The 18,696-nt window shown below is 49.1% G+C and overlaps 1 protein-coding gene across 2 annotated transcripts in view; it reads right to left on the bottom strand.

Moving 5' to 3' along the window:
* Positions 1-18,334, bottom strand: part of KCNG3 (potassium voltage-gated channel modifier subfamily G member 3) — a 34,926-nt gene extending 16,592 nt beyond the window's left edge. The window contains exon 1 of one of the 2 annotated variants that reach the window (XM_048506622.1): positions 17,135-18,334. In XM_048506622.1, coding sequence (XP_048362579.1) covers positions 17,135-17,862 — 728 coding nt within the window. In that variant the 5' untranslated portion in view covers positions 17,863-18,334. The remainder of the gene's footprint in view (positions 1-17,134) is intronic. The other variant, XM_048506703.1, reaches the window with a different exon arrangement.
* Positions 18,335-18,696: the final 362 nt, after the last annotated feature.

The following is an 18,696-nucleotide window of genomic DNA, read 5'->3' as shown; positions in this document are numbered from 1 at the left end:
GGATTGGTAGTTGCCGATGCAGCCAGGCTATAATATTATCCTCACCCGGCTCCGCCAAAGCCATGCGGGGCGTGGAATCACTAGCCCCTACGTGAGAGAGGCATGCTGGAGGCAATCAGGAATCACCTAATGGTTCGGACGACTGGAAATTGCTGCTTCGCGTGCTCCTGAGCCCTGCACAATTTGTGATCTGGGGCGAGTTCCGCCAGCATTGCATCAGCAGGAGCGCCCTCGGTGGCGCCCTACACAACGCCGCTCAACTGCGGTTTTAGGTGGCACGCCCAGCGATCAGATTGTCCTGCCTGGGAGTCGCCTTACGGTAGCCTCTGGAATGCGCCTATAAGGCATTTATCAAAGTCCCAATGCGGTAGCCAACCCAGAGTTTCTCACCATCCGACAAAAGCCCCAAGAGGCCCCTATGCGAGTTTGTGAACAGGCTCAGGAAGCTCAAGGAGGCGGAGTAGATGGCGAAGGCTAAAAGCAGGCTCCTCATCGCCTGCGCTGAAGGCAGCCTCCCACGGTGCCGCGAGCAATCACAGGCCTGGGCAAAGATCCTGAACTGGCCCGACATGCTTAAGGCTTGCCGGGACATCCCGGATCTTCAGCCCACCAAGCTAGCCTCCCTCGCCCGCCTTTACTCTCCACGGCGAGCAGCCTCAAGATGACTGCTTTAACTGCGGCGAACCGGACGCTTCGAGAAGGAGTGTAGGCAGCCAGTGGGGGGCCTAGCCCGATGGAGGTCCTCCCAGGAGGAAGGCCACTGAAGGCCGGTGCTGATGCCAGAAAGGCTTCCCACTGGAAAGCGACTGCCCGTCGGGGAAACTCCCGCCGGGCATCTCCCAGCAGGACCAGGAGGGAGAGTACTAGAGCAGACCCAAACACCAAGGCCTGCCAAAACCACCCCCCCCTCTCGTGGCATCTGGCTCGCATGCACCCAGCCTATCTCCTTTAAGTTCCCCACGAGGGTTCTTGTCGCCCCAACCCAGTATGACGAGCCCATCCCTACCCGGGCTATTGGGCTAGTGCTGCCAAAAGGCCTGCCGCTGAACAGGACTGTTCGCGTCCCGGAGTGATCGACTCCGCGCACCAGGACCCATCCATCTGGGTCTGGACAAATCCCACAGGAATTGCCTGCGGAGCCAGCTCAGTTGATTCTCACTTGCCCATCGTTGCCTTGCCGACCCAATAAAGGCTGCAAGCCCACGGCAACCAACATGGCGCAGCCCACCACCATCGCGGTGGAGGCGCCCTATCGGGAGCTCCGCCCATACCTGGGCTTCAGCCATAGAGGATGTATGTTCAAGGGCCTGGTGGACCTGGCAGCTGATGTTACCGTCATCAGAGCGGCGGTAGCCCGACCAGTGGCGACCGAGGCTGCCGCATCTGTGGGGGGAGACAAACCCTTGAGCCGGAGCATCCGCCGCTCACGGTCAACAGCCCAGGACTCGGCGGCAGCTCACAGTCCGCCCCATTGTTTTTAGACATCCATAGCCAATCTCTGGGAAGGGACACCATGAGTCAGGTCAAAAGCGACTTTGGTCTGGGATGGTAAAGCCGCATCACAGATCATTGATCCCAATTGTGCCTTCGAGAAATTCACTTTCTAATTTCCGTGGAAACTGTTTCCCTCTCCCCTTCTCTTCTCCTTCTGTCTTTCGACCAGTAGGCGGAGGCCATTAACTGACTGGCCCTCACAGATTAAAATCTGGGCGATCCTGATACCGCAGCACTGCCAGGACAGGCCCCAGTTTAAAAGGGGGCTGCGCAAATTCACCCACAAACCAGTTTGAAACCTCCAGTGGTGATGGTATCATAGCACCATCATCGCCTACAAAGGCAGCTTGGCGAAACGCCCTTAAGAGAGTGGTTTTGGTGAGGCGGCTATCTCCAAAGATAATTAGATCTGGAAATTTGGCTCCCTCGGCCTTCCTGCATTAGCCACCAAGGTCACGGTAGGAGTGCAACTCCCTTGCAAAAGAAACCCCTTTTTTGGGAATCTGCCTCCTGTCGCCTGAATTGCTTCATTCCCCGGATACCCATCCCCCCCAAAAGCTTCAAAAGCCCTTTTGTGTTGCTGATTAGCATGCATACCCACGTCCCCAGGACCCGCCTGTCCCTCCCCTCGAGGGCTCGGTTCGCCTTGGCAGCACCCTGATGGCTCACTGAAGCCAATTCCCACCAGGGTAGCCTACCTCCTGCCACTCCCTGTCCAAACAATTAAAGAAAGAGGGTAGAGGCCCCGGTAGGATTGCATTAAAAGAAGCAACCTTCCGCGCGGGCTGCAAAACAAGCCTTCTTCCCATATTAAACTCTAAACCCCCAACTCCAAACCGCTTCGATCTTGATCTCCGCCATCCGCTCTAGAACCGAGCCTGGCGGGATGACCACTTAACCTGGGGGAAGGGGTGTGTTTCGAGAATCCTTCTTCCTACAGGTCCTGTGGACTCCGACTTCGCCATGGCGGGCCAGCCCATGGGCCGGCCAGGGAAGAAACAACCCCATCGAGATGGAACACATCCTCCTAAAGGATCCAGCCCAGCCGGTCTCAACAGAACGCCCGTCGCCGCGCCCAAGGCGAATGACCTGGGGAGGCGTCAAGGCGACCGCCAGCCAGCTCAAGAGCTGCTCGCAGCAAGGAAACCACCCGAGAACACCCGAGAACCTCTGTGCAGCTCTCTTGCGATCATCACGCCAACTTGGCGGCCACCATCCTTTGCCTGCTCTGCTGCCTCCACCGGTGGCAATCGGCCGCCCCTGGCGAGCTTTCACCAGACCAACATCTCTGGGGAGCAGTTTGCTGCCGCTGCCAACGATCTCATCTTTCTGCCTGGGCCAGTACACAGGAGTGGGAGCCTGCAGCTCCCTGCCTGCTCCCCGTTTGCAAAGCCCGGAGACTCCTAGCGGAGTCTGGCAAGCCCCTTTATGAATGCTTCATCCATCCAGTACTCTATGGCTGACTGGGACCGTCGTCCAAACCCTCCCGGCGGCTCTCTCCCTTGTCACCAAGACTGTAAGCCCCAATTACGAGTCCAACACCTCGCCCGCATCTCGGCAGCCCGAGCCGAGAACCGACCGGGCCCATTCACGGTTGACCCAACTGGAACTGCGCACACGAGGACATTCCCGCGTGTTAGAACATCTTGCTCGAGGGAGTTGGTTCCTGGACTGGGGAGAGAACTTTCAGCTACATCCTGCTTTCGGCTCTCTGCGGGACTCTCTGTTGCCTTAATTAAGCCTCACCATCGTCCTGCCTCAGGCTCCACCCAAGAGCCAGGCGCCGCGCCGCCCACTCTGCCCCTCGACCCCTCTTGCGGAGCTTGATCACGGTTGCCCTCTCGAAGCGGAGTTAGTCTCCCTCGCCTTCCCTGAGTGAGTCCCGGACTCGCTTCTTACAATACTAAGACTATTGGCCGGCTGGCCTGTGCCCGCCTGAGGGTCCATCAGCTCTACCTCCATTGCTCTGGATGCTCTGGCCTCCGGTGCAGGAACAGATCCAGGCCCTAGATAATCGTGCGCTAGTGATTACTTATTGTTATTACATCACCAAGGTTGTGAGGGTAATGCATTAATGTGTTGTTTTAATCTTTCTGATAACTCCCAATTGATTCATATGAAAGTGCGTGAATTGCAAAAGGTTGTATCCAGTCTAAAGTATGATGTATTGCCCAATTGGTGGTCCAGCCCTCTGAGGCTGGCTGCGGAGAGATAGTTGAGTGCTATCATACAGCTCTGCATTGGTTTTGATTGTATGCCTCGCCGTCCGGGTCTTGTTTCGTTCAATGTATATCTAATATTGCCTGTAACATGTGTAAGAAGCCCTCGACTTTCCCCTGCCCGCAGCAAGTTCTAATGTTGCACAAGCAGCTCGGTCAACTCGACCAAACGAGGAGATTCGCGTCCCCTAAATGCAGCCCCTTAGCAATTTGGTCCCCTTTTCTAAAATGTAAAAAAGGAGGAGATGTAGTAATGCACTGCTGACCCAGCAGCACGTGATGAAACGTTAGCACACCAGCGGACCCTCACGGCTCTGGTTGCACCGCGCCCACTCCTCAACCCCGTGAGTCACGGGTCGCAGACTATCTGGCTCAGTCACCGGGCGCAGGGACAATGGTCTTGCCCCCAGGTGAGGATTGAGGCAAGCGGCTTACGCTCCTCTCTCCGCGTAGCCAGGTGAGATCATGCATCACATGATGATCTCCGACCTCAGCTCTGAACTCCCTCCGTTCCTCCTTCTACCGCCCGATAGAATCACAATAAAAGGTGCCAGGAACCAGCACGCGGGAGATTCGCTAGGAACACGGACCTCCGCGCTCCCGCTGCTGGCGATCTCCACCAGATGTTATCTCCGCGTCTCGTCTCGTTCTTGCGCTGACCATGTGGGTTGACTACACACTGTCATGCAGCCACTGACACACTCCCCCAGTACTGGGATACAGCGCAGGATAACTTGCCATTTCCTAGACTGTCTATGTCAGGGGTCGGGAACCCGCGGCTCACGAGCCGCAAGCGGCTCCTTCCTGCTTGGAGTGCGGCTCCCGGCATGGCTGCCCCTTCCTGGGGCCTCGCAAGCTCCAGCTGGCTAGCGAGGCTTGTCTCGGCTCCTCCCCTCCTCTCCTCTGTGCCGAAAGAATGCTTGTTTGGGGGCGGCCAGGAGGCCCCGCCCCGGACTTAGTGGCTCCACCGTGCTGCCCCGCGAGGAAACGCCGGCCAAAACACACACGTTGGCCACGGCTGTGGCAGGAGCAAAGCAGCTTAGCAGGGGGCGGGGTGAGTGGTGATCACGCCGCCGCGCGTCGCCTCCCTGGCCCTGGCCCCAGTGAGAGCAGAGCAGCTTAACTTGGCGGGGAGAGCCTGGCGATCGTGCTGCAGCCGGCTTGGCGTGGCACTGTCACAAGACAGGGGTGAGGAAAAAAGGTAGCCTCAGAGGCCTTTGGGAGGCTATGGCCCGGGGGGGTGGTGCAGGGGTCTGGGGAGAGGGAAGGAGCGGGACCTAGGGATTCTTGAGGCAGAGGAAGGGAGGCAGAAGAGGGATAAGAGAGGGAAGGAAGCTGTGAAAGAGACAGAGAAAGCGGTTGAAAGGGGCAGAGAAGGCAGAGGAAGACAGAGAAGAGCCGGCGCGGGGAAGGGAGCTGAGAAAGCGGCTGAAGGGTGGAAGGCAGAGACAGAGCAAAAGACAGGAGGCGTGCAGGGAAGGGAAGAGGAGAAAGTGGCCGAGAGGGGAAAAGGCAGAGCAGAAGGCAGGGAGAGAACGAAGACAGGAGAGAGCTGCGGGCTGAGAGTGGGAGGAAGTCACCAGCAACCTGTGGCCAATGCCCCGCTGCCCTGGCTCCCTCTCCTAGCTAGACTCCAGCAAGGCAGGCAAGCTTGCACGGAGGAGGCTGCCCAGCCGTGACCCTTGGGTTCTCCGTCTCCTCCCTCATTGTTGCCGTCTTCTTTGCTTTTAGCGTGGCATTTTCATTTCAAAAGAATGTGTATTGTGAAAAACCAACTGATTACTTAGGGGAGCTTATTGTTGTAACGTTCCAGAGCGTCTAATTTAGTCTCTCTTATCTATGGTTTCAGTTTCGTTTCTTTCTCCTCCTAACTTGCTGTTTACAGCTCTCCGTACTCTATCCAACTATTTCCACTTTTCTCTGTGCTCTTCTCTTAAAGTGCTCCTATCAGAGCTCCTTGTGAGCAATACCATAAAGGGGTGTCTAATTTAAAGTTTTATTGAGGTAAGGAAATTCTTTAAGTCGTTTATAGCCCTGCTATATTTTATCTCCTCTCAAAAAGCAAAGTAAACGTCTTGCTGGTTTTCCCCCAGTTTTAACCGTTGCAATTATTGCCTCTTCCTTAACTATAATAGTCCTAAAACAATAGACAGAAGAATGTAACTCCTTGTCTTATTCATTTGCTGAGTTAGGCATCTAAAGGCATTTATAAGTTTGTTTGTGCTGGGTTTAAATGTGTTTGGTTTGGCCGCTTCTAAGGGAATGGCTGGTTCCCTTCACTTTGCTCCGCTCTGTTGTTGTCTGGGTGGGGTTTTTCTCACTCATTTTGAAGCCTTGAAAAAGTCCGCTCATCCAGTTCCTATGTTGTCAGTGAAGTTGGGGTGCTCTTTCCTACTCACTGGCAAAGCGAGCCTGTTGAAAGACTGCAGAAAAAGATGGGAAAGTATTGCAGAGCATGGGCATGCTAACAGGAAGCATGATGTGCCTCAAAAGAGACGTAAACCATATCATACTTGAGCATAATTTATCTGCTGTAAATACCACCTCCCTGTTTCTGTTTTTGCAATCACTATTGATTAAAATCATTATCCTGGATGTTACAGCACATTCACACCATCTCTTAGTAAGAAGTATTTAAATATATTTACAGTAATGCTTTGTTCAAAAGATCTGTATGGTAAAAGATCTTCAAGCCAGAGCTGCAATCAAGCAAAGAACATTTGATTTCAATGGCTTATAAGCATTTTAAACTCTGTTCTGGATTTTTAAAATCTGATTTTTTAAAATGCATTTTAAAAAGTACCCATAGGCTACATTCTTGTGTACTCTTTCATGTGAATAAATTTCAACTAAATTCAGGGGTTATTTCCAAGTCACTGGTTTTAAACTGTAGTGTAGAACCTTCAGCTCCACGGCAGGAAAGAACTGAGGGAAAGGACTGATGTGTTGTGCAGTTGAATCCCTCCATTTTCACTTCCAAGTAAGTTCTGCTGTATTGTGAGGGCTTACTCCTAGGTAAGCATGCAAAGAAGTGCAGCCTTTATTCCATAGGTTTACCAGACTCCTCCTTCATTTGATGGCTGAGGAGATGCTTTCTCCTATACACGCCTTGGCAGCAGCATCTAATTAGGTCACCTGATTGGTCTTGCATTCCTAGTTTATACCCTGTAATCACCCACAATATGTTTCAACTCTCCAGATGCATTTGTTTCATTTCATCTCCTGGGAAAACCTACCCGATGCCTCAATTAATGTAATTTTATTGGTACCGGTATCTATTTTTATTTTGAAATTTACCAGTATGCTGCATTTCCCATCCTCGACTTATACGAGTCAATAAGTTTTCCCAGTTTTTTTGTGGTAAAATTAGGTGCCTCGACTTATATGCGGGTTGACTTATCTGCGAGTATATATGGTATTTATTTCATATTTACAAAATATATTTATTTTGCATGAACTCAGTGCACAAAAACCATGGGGAGGATGGATTTCATAAGCAACACACTATAATTGGTTAAAAAAAACCAATATATACAGTGTTATCTTCATTTTAAATGTCAAAAAGTATTTGCAGCTCCAAGTGTTTTCTTTTCCGTGGAAAACTGGTCCAAATGGCTCTTTGAGTGTAAAAGGTTCCTGACCCCTGGTCTATGTTCTAGAATGCTGTTCTTGAGTCCCAGTGCCTTGGGACAGAACTAGGACACCAGCGGAGCACTCTAGAACATGTTCAGGAAATGGCAGATCAAGTCACAAATCTCCTGAGATCTTTCAGTGGGACACAGTATAATATTGAATCTACTGTAGTGTGAGGTAGGCACTGGCGTTCCTGCCTAGGGACATGGGGTACCCCTTGTCCCCGGGCGCATCGATTGAGGTCACGTGGGGGGCGCCAAAACATCCTCCTACAGAGCGAGGGATTGAGCAAGCCCTAGAAAGCAGGCACTGAAGCAGCCGACTGCTTCCAGTGCCTGTCGTAGCCCCGCCCACTCTGTACGGTGGCCTGGAGTGTCCAGGGGGCGGGGGAGAAGTCCCACTGGGCTCCCAGGAGCAGGACTGGGGAGCTCCGCCTCCCCTCCCTCTAACCCAGCATGCCTTATTCGCCTTAAATTAAGTGTGGCATTTCTCAGAAGCCTTCTCCCCAGCAGCAGCAGGCACAGGAAAAGGCAAGCTGAGCAGGGAGCCCAGAAGCAGCAGCAGAACTGAAGATGATGCTGACGTTTGCTAGTAAACCTTCAGATGTGGGGTGATTTGTGAGAGTTAATTCCCCTTGCACTGGCTTGGAGCTGTTTCTCAGGCCTAGCCTACCTCACAGGGTTGGAGTGAGGACACAATTAGGAAAGTGGTGGGGAGAGAGCCATGCGTGTTTGCTGGGGGGGTAGGAGGTGATTTGTGAGAGATGATGCTGATGTTTGCTTGGTAAACCTTCAGATGGGGGGTGACTTGTGAGAGATTTACATGCTTAAAAGTTAATTCCCACTTGCACTGGCTTGGAGCTGTTTCTCAGGCTAACAACCTACCTCATAGGGTTGGTGTGAGGACACAATTAGGAAAGAGAGTTGGTGGGGGGAAAGCCATGTGTGTGTTGCGGGGGGAGGGAGGTGTTTTGTGTGCTGGTGCAAAAAAATCATTGTGGGGAGGTGGTGGAGATCCATACCTGGGGTGGGAAGGCACCAAACTCAGATTTTGTCCCCGGGCTCCAGTTTTCCTAGATTCGCCCCTGGAGGTAGGCACAAAAGATACCCAAGTTTAAAGGAGAAGTTTCATTTTCTATCAGAATTCTTAAGGATAAATTTACTATTGTTTCCTGCCTCTCTGACCACCTCTAGTTGGCAAAAAGTTATTATTGTTGCCTCTAGAATGGTATGAGTTATACATTTTTCTAGGGACTTGTTAGAGTCCCTCTGAATTCAGGGACTCTAAAAATCTTTCAAAGAGTTATCCCATGTCACTTCATTTTCAGATTTTTTTTTCTATTTTCAGCCATTCATTTATATATGGATGGTGGAGTATAATCTCATGCCTCTGCTATTTTTTCAACTTAAACCCTTTAAGATCCTGCAATATTTTCCTCAATCTCCCTTATTTTCTTATCACTGATTTCCTTAAACTTCTTTTAATCTTGATACTGTGTTCCCCTTTCTCCCCTTATGCTTTCCAGCAATTTGGCTCTGTGGCAATGATTTCTGAGTGGTGTTCACTATGGCCTCTCAAAATTCTAACAGTGTTCACAGGCTCAGAAAAGTTGGGGATCACAGTTCGAATGCTTAGATCAATGCTTAGAATAGCTGAAGGGGAGAATGTAATGAAGTCCCTCACTCTTTATATGATTAGCCCCTTAAGAAGTTGTCCTGGGCACTGGTGTTACAATGGAGGGTATCAATCCTTGGTCGTTTCCGCACGGCCTCCTTGATGCAGCAGCGAGCGGGAGGCGGCGGACGGCAGGCGGCTCCGCCGCGGGCAGCCTCTGCACCCTCCCGCCCACTCCACGGTGTCCTGCATTAAGCCTGCGGAAGCGTTGCAACCCGCCCACGCTGCCCTCCGAGCCCCTGGAGGTGGGAGGGACAGTGTGGCGAGGAGCTCTCGGCGCCCGCAAGCGGCGAGGACTACCGATGGAGTAGGGCGAGCGAAGAGACAGCGCGCAGGAAAGGCAGCTCCCTCCCAACAACAACCCTTTAAAGGGTTGTTGTTTAGAGGCGACAGCCTTGCGCCCTGGGGGGAGGGAAGAAGAGTCAGGTCGCCGCTGCTGCGTTGCAACAGCGGCGCCTGTGCAAACGGCGGCCTGGGGGCGCCTTTTTTGGCGCCCCCAGGCCGTCATAAATGGGCCGTGCGGAAACGGCCCTTGTCAGTGACTGCAACAGACATGAGTTATAAGAATAGAATCTATGTTTTAGCCAACATGTTCAGAAGAACAGGCCACTGAGGCACAACCAACTTAAGGCTACCCTGTCCATGGGGAGTTCCAGACAAGAGATGAGCAGAGATGGCTTGAAATTGTCTTCCTCTGCATAGCAACCCCAGTTATTCTTGGAGGTCTTCAATCAAAATGTTGACTATGGAAACCTCTGCTCAACTCTCAGCCTCTGGTGAGCATGGGCAAAGCCAGGCTATTTGAGATGTTTACGTGGTCAGAAAGGTGTTAAATAAAACTTGTCCATGGCTACAGTAACATAATCAAAAGGTTATAGGATTTAGCACAGGGAGGGTTAAAAAAACAGATTCTTTGATTTAAATCAATTTTTTAATTTAAGTCTGATTTTCAAAAAATAAAATGCTTTTTGAGGAAAAATCTACCGGTATTTTAAAAGTGTTTGATTTAAAATACATTATAGTTCAAGAAGTATTCATCATGAAATAAAGATTAGTTTTTAATTATGTAGCATGAGGCTGGATATTCCTGCAATGTTTAATTTTTTTGGTAAGTGAATTCCATTAATCAATTCACGATGCCATACTCTTCCAGAGGTTTCTGTAAGACTATTTTGCCTATTTTTCTATCTACAAGATATTATTACAGATGTTTGGTTTTGCAATTTTCAAAATTGAAATTTGTGTCTGCAGAGACAAGATGCCTCTTCTTCACATCAAAAATGTTATCAAATAAACATGCAGAGTTGAGAAAAAGACCTTAATCCCACTGCTCCTTTGCAAATCCATGTACACAAAATCTACCTCTTGCATCTTAAGTGCTTAGTTTCAAGAAGTTTAATGAATACAAGATTGTTTGGAGTAGAGTAGCTATGCACAAGGTGCTAAATGTGATGGGGGGCAAGTTCAGTTTGTAAGCATAAAACTGCTGAAGTGCAAACTAAGAGAGAATGGGAGTTACTGGGGTCTGGGATTAGCAGTGCAATCCTATGCAGAGTTAGATTACACCCGTTGAAATCGTGGCTAATTCACCATTGATGATGTTTTGCTTACTGTGCAAGGATACCATGTACTCTGGATCAGTGGAGAACAAAGTTTGGGTCAGAAACTTACTTCTGAAAAATAAGTTGGGTAAATGTGTACCTTCATACTGGAATAGGGGGCAAGGGTAAGCAGCTTTCAAATAACTAAATAAAACATTAGAAGTCTAAGTAGGCAGGCCATTGTTACAGGCTGCCCAGTGATAAGGTTCAGCATCTTAACAAGTTTGATGAATTGTACTAAAGCAATAAAAGGAATGGTTAAAAGTAAGACAGAAGGAATAGATGTGCTGGTTCACCAGTTTATTTAAGGTCTGGTTATATGGAACCATCACACAATTATTTGAAAGATATGAAATAAAGTGTTCTTAAAGGCAGTGGTGGGATCAAAAAATTTTAGTAACAGGTTCCCATGGTGGTGGGATTCAAACTGTGGCGTAGCGCCAATGGGGCTGGGTGGGGCACGATGGGGGCGTGGCCGGGCATTTTGGGGGCGGGACATTCCTGGGCGGGGCTGTGGCAAGGACGCAGCCATTGCGCCGGTCCTTGGGCAGGAAACGAATGCACACAGGCGCAGGCTGCCACGCACGCTGGTGCACCTCCTGCTAGACTGCTTCAGAGTACTGCTGCTGAGAGGAGGGGCGTAACTAAGGCAAAAATCACGTGGCAAAATCACCAATTAGTAACCCGCTCTCAGCACACACAAATAATTAGTAACCTACTCTCGGGAACCTGTGAGAACCTGCTGGATCCCACCTCTGCTTACAGGGTATTTACAATACCAACCTATGCAGGTTTACTCAGAAGTAAGTCCCCTGTATTCAATAGAGCTTATTCCCAGTGACATGTGCAAAGGATTGAGATATTAGTCCTTAAAGTAGCAAAATAGAATACTGATAATCCTAACAAAAAAGTTAAATGCCAGAAATAGTGTAGACAGTGAACTAATTTACAGTGATGTCAAAGGCATTAGCCAATGAGGCCTGATACATTTGCACTCTAAGATTAAATGAGGCACTTACAATAGTGAAGCATGCACTGGCGGTAGGAGTGCTGTTTGGGGAGGGAGACAGCTGCATTTTCCCACCAACGAGGGAGCACAATTTTGAGCTACGTAAAAACTCAGTTGTAGATAGTCTCTTTGTGTCTCATAGATGAATTCTCAAAATGAGTATGGAAAAAATTCATGATTTTGGGTAGTACTAAAAAAGAGACACAGGGTAATTTAATCTGGAAAGAAGGGGGAAGAGGGAAACTTATTAATATGCAGTCAGAATTTTTCCTTTATCTTTTATTTATTCTATTTTATTTAAAATATTTATACCTTGCCTTTCCTCTCAGATCTAGCAGGCTTATAAATAAGTGTAACGGTCTCCAGACAGGAAAGATATTATCTTCTACACCAAAGTGGCAATGGACATTAGATGAATTTTCTCCCTTCAAAATGAGAACTTTACTTTTTTCCTCTTTAAACAACCTTTTTTCTTGCGCTTATAATCCATTAAATGTGGTTAAAGGCCATTTAATATGATGTGATGGATACGAGCACTTAAAAAAAAAGACCCTACATTTATGCTTTGTCTGGAAGGTATCTACTTGCCTTTCGTTTCATGGATACAGCAGACATAGTATTAAAACCAATTGTGGCTCTTCATGGGGTATAGATGACATAAAAAAGAATGGCTAGTTGGCTCTTTCAGGGAATATGCCAGGGTAGTTAGTTCCTGGCGTATGTGCAAACAGCACCAGACCATTTTGCTTGGTCTACACAGCTGGTTCTCTATCCAAGGGACTGAGGCAAACATCTGTGGCACTGGTAGCGCTGCTCCCATTATGTCTATTTATAACCCATGTCTTTCCTTAAGGCTTTGTTTGCTGATATCTGAATTTATTTTTATAGTATTTATGTTCACAGTAGAAGTTGTATGGGAGCATTTCCCAAAAACATTGCCTAATCCTGGGTCCTAAATTTTGACTGTATAATCATTTGTACTGTAACGTGAATTAGCCTGAAATTAGCTGTTCAAGATACAACGACAACAAAAATCACAATCTTGAGTTTTAAGATAACTTTTATCCGTTCAATTACTCTGTAGCATCCACAAGGGCTCCTTAAAGTATATCACGTTTTATATTTCCTTGGTTGAAGAAGCTCAGGGTGGGATATGTGCCTCTTCCCTCACCACTGAAAACTCTGTCGGGCACATTACATTACCGTAAACTGCAAGTGAGTCACAGTCAAGTTCAACAATGAAACCTAATATTGAGGACAGCAGCTTCAGGATCCAGGTGGTAGATCCTATCTTCCAATAAGGGCCAAGGCTAAGGGGACATTACATTTCTCCTAGCCTAAGGATTTTTGCTACTGTACATGATGACATGTCATGATGATACTTTGCTTGTATTTCTTTCATAAAGGTTACCTGGCAATGGCTTGAAGAATGTTTTTCTGAAACTAAATATGTTCATGACGTAGGCTTAAATATATTACAATATATTTGTACAATATATTACTGACCCATGGAGTGACATCACATTATCTTGTTTACCTGACATTTACTACATTTACAAGGTAGTTTGCCACTGCCTTCCACAGTTGTCTACACTTTACCCCCAGTAAGCTGGGTACTCCTTTTATCAACCTGGGGAAAATGGAAGGTTGAGTCAACCTTGAGTTGGCTACCTGAAACGGACTTCTATTGGGATTGAACTCAGGTTGTGAGCAGAGAACTTTGACTGCAGTACTGCAGTTTACCACTTCTGCTGTGGGGCTCTTCCCAGGGTTAACTGTTCCTATTGCAACATAAAACAGAAGTCCCTAACCCTAACAAAATTAAAAACTAACATTTTTTTCTATCTTTAGCTGTCAGAATGATGTGGCCTCTGACTCATGATAAAATAAAAATTTGTTAGTCTTCAAGATGCCACTGAACTCTTGCTCTATTTTGCTACAGCAGACTAACATGGCAACAACTCTGGAATTATTTATGTTGCAGGATCATTCCAGTAATCTTACTACTTTGAATAAAATTATTAACTAAAGAGGGATATTTCCAGCAGTGCGTATTGCTGGTACCAAGGAAAGCATGTTATAAAAGTCTGAGAATTGAGTCTGAGGCCCTTTCCCCACTTACCTTAAGCCCCGCGCTACTCTCCTCAAGTAGCGCGGGGTCCCCCGGCACTCCTCACTACAGGGGTGGCGACAACGCAGCCGCCTCGACGCTGCTGCTCTCGCGCCCCGTCAGCGCACAGCATCCCTGCAGCTCCTCAAAACAGCGCCTTTTGATGACCCCACGCAGAGCGCGGGGTTGTGGGGACGCCTGAGCGTGCACCAGAGATGCCGCGCGCTGAGAGTAGCGCGCAGCAAAGGTAAGTGGGGAAACGCCCTGAGTATGGCAGTTTTCTCAAAAATATGAGAGAATTTCTTCCCATTTACTTCAGGGCAATGGCGTAGGGATAACAGGGAGGAGTGGGGTATCCTGCCTCAGGCGCACAACATTGGGGTCACGTGGGGTGGAAATCACCCTCCACACCCCTCACCCTCTCACCCTGCCCCACCAGCCAGGCCTCAGTGGCCAGAGCATGCTGTTTTTTTCAGCCAGGTACCAACTGAAATGAAGTAAGTGGGTGGGGGCAGGGCTCCACAGGGAGGGCTCCACAGGGAAGTGCCCCTTCCCCATTCCCCCCTTCCCCTTCCCCTTGCCCTGCCCCACCAGCCAGGCCTCGGCAGCCGGAGCAGGTTATTTTTTCAGATGGCTGCTGGCTGAAATAAAGTAAGGGGGCAGGGGGCTCTGTGGGGGGGGGGCTCCTCAAGGGGACAAGAGCCCACAGAGGCAGGGCCTGGGCACCATTTTGCCCTGGGCACCATTCCCACCCCCATGCCCCTGCTTCAGGGGGACCCAAATGAGAACACACATCCTTTTTTTTCCAGCTGAGTCAAGATTCCAAAACTTGCTTATAAGTTTAAAACAAACAAAAAAAGAATATCCTTAGCAAGTTTTCTCTAAAATGCCAAACTTTGCAGCTACCTAATTAGTTTGTATCTCAGGATGTGGGAGGATTATGTAGGCAAAATAAAATATTATTTTATAAAAGTGATTGTATGAGTCTCCAATTACTTTGGTGATGTGGAAAGAGGGAAAACACACACACACACACAAACAGCTACTGAGTCTAGTTATAGAAGACATCTACTGCCTTTGAACTATAAGTAAACAGACCTGTGCAAGTAAACAGACCTGTAAAAATAATACTTAGCTGACTTCAACTATGGGGGAATTCTACAACATCAAAAATTCAGAAGAGCATTAGTTTCTGAGATAAAGGGAATCTTTTCTATTTTGCAATGTTTGTGTGGTAATAGGCAGTCATCTTAAGCAAGCAAATCTGGCATCCTCCCCCCACCCCCACCCCAGTTGGGATTCAAAATAATTAAGGTGATAGCCGTTTGATGATAGGAACAAGCAATTTTCACAGACCCCTTTATCGACCAGAATGAAGAATGTGGCCTCTCCACAGACTAAACATTCTTACATCGACAATATAAAGTACTTTTTGTACCATGGGACCAGCTAGCAAAAAATATTAATTTAGGAGGAGAGACATTATATCATGGAACAGGAACATTATAAAACTAGTCCCTTAATTTTTTTCTGAAAGTGTCAAGAAAGTATTTACTAGGGTAGCTGGTATTATGTGAGAAATTTGTTCTAAGCCAAAAAGCTAGACTAAAGGTCAGGTTTCAGCAGGAAGCTTTCTCAGCTATAAAATCACAAGCTTCAAAGTAGGATTTCCAGATTGAAACCTTGAGATCTGTACAGTGTACTTTAAAGTGCCTCCAAATTAAAAGGACTGAGGATGAATGGTCAGGAAACATTTCTGCCAGCTGAAATAATTTGAAAGTACGGGCATATCTATGGGTTACAATTTAAAAAAGAATCAGTGCAATCCTAAGCAAAGGCATACCCTTTGAAAGTAACAGGCATAGAATGACGTAACTCTGCTTTGGATCACACTGTCAGTGAATCTAATGTAACCTGAGGTATAACCATATATAAAGAATTTTTTTAAAAGGAAACTTTCTGCTTTCACAAAATCCTCCCACAGTAGTTCATATACAGAAGAATTTTTACATGACTGCTACAGATCCTCTGTGTATTTGCATAGGACACTGGCTACACAGTGGTGGGATTCAAATAATTTAACAACAACCTTTTTAACAACTGGTTCTGCCGAAATGGTGTGAACCTGCTGAATCCCACCACTGTGGCTACATAAGGTACATAGTCAAACAGGGTGCTGGGCAGGTATTAGATATTTGTACAAACTCCTCGTGTACTCTAGATCATCATGAACACACTTCTATAACTGTGTAGAACAGCTGGTTTTTAAACGCCACTGTTCTCTACCTTTAAGGAGTCTCAAAATAGCGTGCCAATCCCCTCCCCACAACAGACACCTTTGTGAGGTAGATGGACCTGAGAGACTTAAGAGAACTGTAACTAGCCCAAGGTCACCCAGCAGGCTTCATGTGGAGTTGTGGGGAAACCTGATTCACCAGATTGGAGTCTACTGCTCATGTAGAAGAGCAGGGAATCAAACCCACCTCTCCAGATTAGAGTCCATCACTCTTAACCACTACACCACGCAAGATCAGTATCTGTCTTACAGGAAAGCTACTTAACTATTAGTTTAATTAAAGAGCATCTGGTAAGCTCTGAAGGAGCAATAGAGTTCCTCCACATAGAGCTGGACAACCAACACATAAAGATTTCCCAGTAGATGCTTATCTTAGCTCTTGAAAAACTTCCAAGAAAAAGGACAGTATATTCTTCCATGATACCAAAGAACGTGCTTCTTGTTTTAGAAGAACCGTCTCAGATCCATCAAATGTGGTTTTTAAAGTATTCAAAAAACTCACAAGCTTGTGTAGATTTAGCAGTGCAAAACTGATACTGGTTTTGAAATTGGCAGTGTGGCAACCCAAACTGACCACTGCACAAAGCTCACGCAGTGCATTCTTTACTCTTAAGCAAGTCCCTTTTACTTGTTTAAGTGGGATACAGTTCCTAGTAGAGATGCCTTGGGGACACACTTCCAGATAAAATGCTTAGGATTGTAACCTTAGCTGGGTCCCAGGAAAACTCTTGGGATTTGACCACGCATTATCACAGGTACCTACAAAATGTTTGGCACTGGCAAATTTGGCACAGATAACTTTGACCCCACCTCCTAAATATTTGCTCCCATTTTATTCTGATGTGAATTTTTTGCCCCTCCAGTCTTGCTTTCAGGAGAAGACCCCATACTTTCTGGGCAGATGCTGGTGTGATGTACTTCTGTCAGCTAGCCTGCCTAACGTGGGCTGAGTCAGGTACGGGATGTGCAGTAACCGTGAAGAAACCCCAGTGCAATGCAACCACGGTGCCGACGACGAAAGGGCAGCGGAAGACACATTGAGACCGGACACACTGGACGGGACACTGGGGGTGGGGGAAAATAAGCGATTCCTCCTACCCTGAGGGCTCCCTCACTGAGTCTGCCGTGTACCTGCTCTGCTCCTCCATGCTTCGGTTCTCCACCGCCCGCCACTCGGGCATCGTGCTGGCGCACAGCACCACCATGGACACAATGACAAAGACGACGGAGACGGAGGCCAGGATCTGGGCGGCCAAGGAGGAGGTCGGCTCTTCGAATGTCCTCCTCATCCGCTCCAGCCACTTCTTTTCGCCGCCGGGCGGGGGCGCTGCGCTGCTGCCGCCCTTGCCGGCTCCGTCGCCTCGGCAGGGTGGGTGGCAACTACTCTTGCTGCTACTACTGCTGCTGCTCCAGCCTCCCGTCGGCTCGGCCTGGAGATCCTCCGCCGAGTAGAAGGTGTAGGTGTCGGACATGCGGTCGTCGAGGCGGCGCTGGCAGCAGTAGTCGAGGTGGGAGCACTCGAGGCCCCAGTAGATCATCTCGTTGTAGAAGGAGAGCTCGCACATGTGGGGCACGAAGCGCAGGTGCCCGTAGCGCACGTAGAGCATGATGAAGCCGAAGGCTTCCGAGTGCCGGTCGAAGAAGTACTCGTTCCGCTCGCGGTCGTAGTCGTCGCAGACCTCCAGGACGTCTTGGTCGGACAGGCAGCCGTGCAGGCGGCTCACCCGGCGCAAGGGAAAGTCCTTCAGCACCTCCCGCGCGAAGGAGTAGCGCGTCCCCCCCACATTCAACACCACCACCGACGGGCCCCCCCGGCCAAAGTTCATGGTTTGGGGGGGCGGGCGAGGGAAGGAGAAGAAGGGAGCCGGCGGGAAGCCCCGCGGTAGGGCCGGAGGGCTGCCGGGCTCCTCCTCGGGCTCAGGTTGGCGCCTCCTGGGACTCCCTTGTAGGGTCGCTCCTCCTTGCTCAGCGCGGCGGCTCCGTTTGGCCAGCTGGCCCAACAAGAGGTCGGGGACGCTCCCGCTGGCGAGCGCAGAGTGCGCCGTGGGCCCCGTCGGATCCCCAGAGTCTTGGGGCTCCGGCTTCAGCTCGGCGGGGCTCCGGATGCCTCGGAGCGCTTGCAGGTCCCGGGTCCAGTAGCCCCCGGCTCTGGTTGGGGAGCGGCGCTGTTGCTTTTGCCGCCCGCGCTCGGCGGGAGAGGCGCGGCAGGTGCGCGGGGCATGGCGAGGCACAGCAAAGTCCCGTCAAGTTTTGGAGAGCTCCGGGCGCCCTTCTGTAGCTTTCGAGGCGCCGCGCCTCTCTCTGTGCCAGCAGCCTCTGGCACCGCCACTCGGCGGCTGGGAAAGAGGCAGCGGCGAAGGGCGACGCCTCCTCCCTTCCCTCCCCTCTCGGTCTCCGAGCGAGCGAGCGAAGCTGCCTGCACTGAAGGGGAAAGAGGAGCACCTGCGAGGAAGAGAAGCGGGGGAGAAGCTTCTTTCTTTCTTTCTTTCTTTCTTTCTTTCTTTCTTTCTTTCTTTCTTTCTTTCTTTCTTTCTTTCTTTCTTTCTTTCTTTCTTTCTTTCTACCAACCCACAGAATATCTGCCAAGCAGTGTAATTTATACTGTGCAAATAATTAAAAGTTGTTGTTTTTTAGCCAGTGGCACACTGTTGCCCACTCCC

The sequence above is a fragment of the Sphaerodactylus townsendi genome, linkage group LG01 (assembly GCF_021028975.2).
Source record: "Sphaerodactylus townsendi isolate TG3544 linkage group LG01, MPM_Stown_v2.3, whole genome shotgun sequence".
Classification (NCBI taxonomy): domain Eukaryota; kingdom Metazoa; phylum Chordata; class Lepidosauria; order Squamata; family Sphaerodactylidae; genus Sphaerodactylus; species Sphaerodactylus townsendi.
Note: the sequence above shows the minus strand (reverse complement) of the source record. Positions and strands in the feature narration are given on the sequence as shown.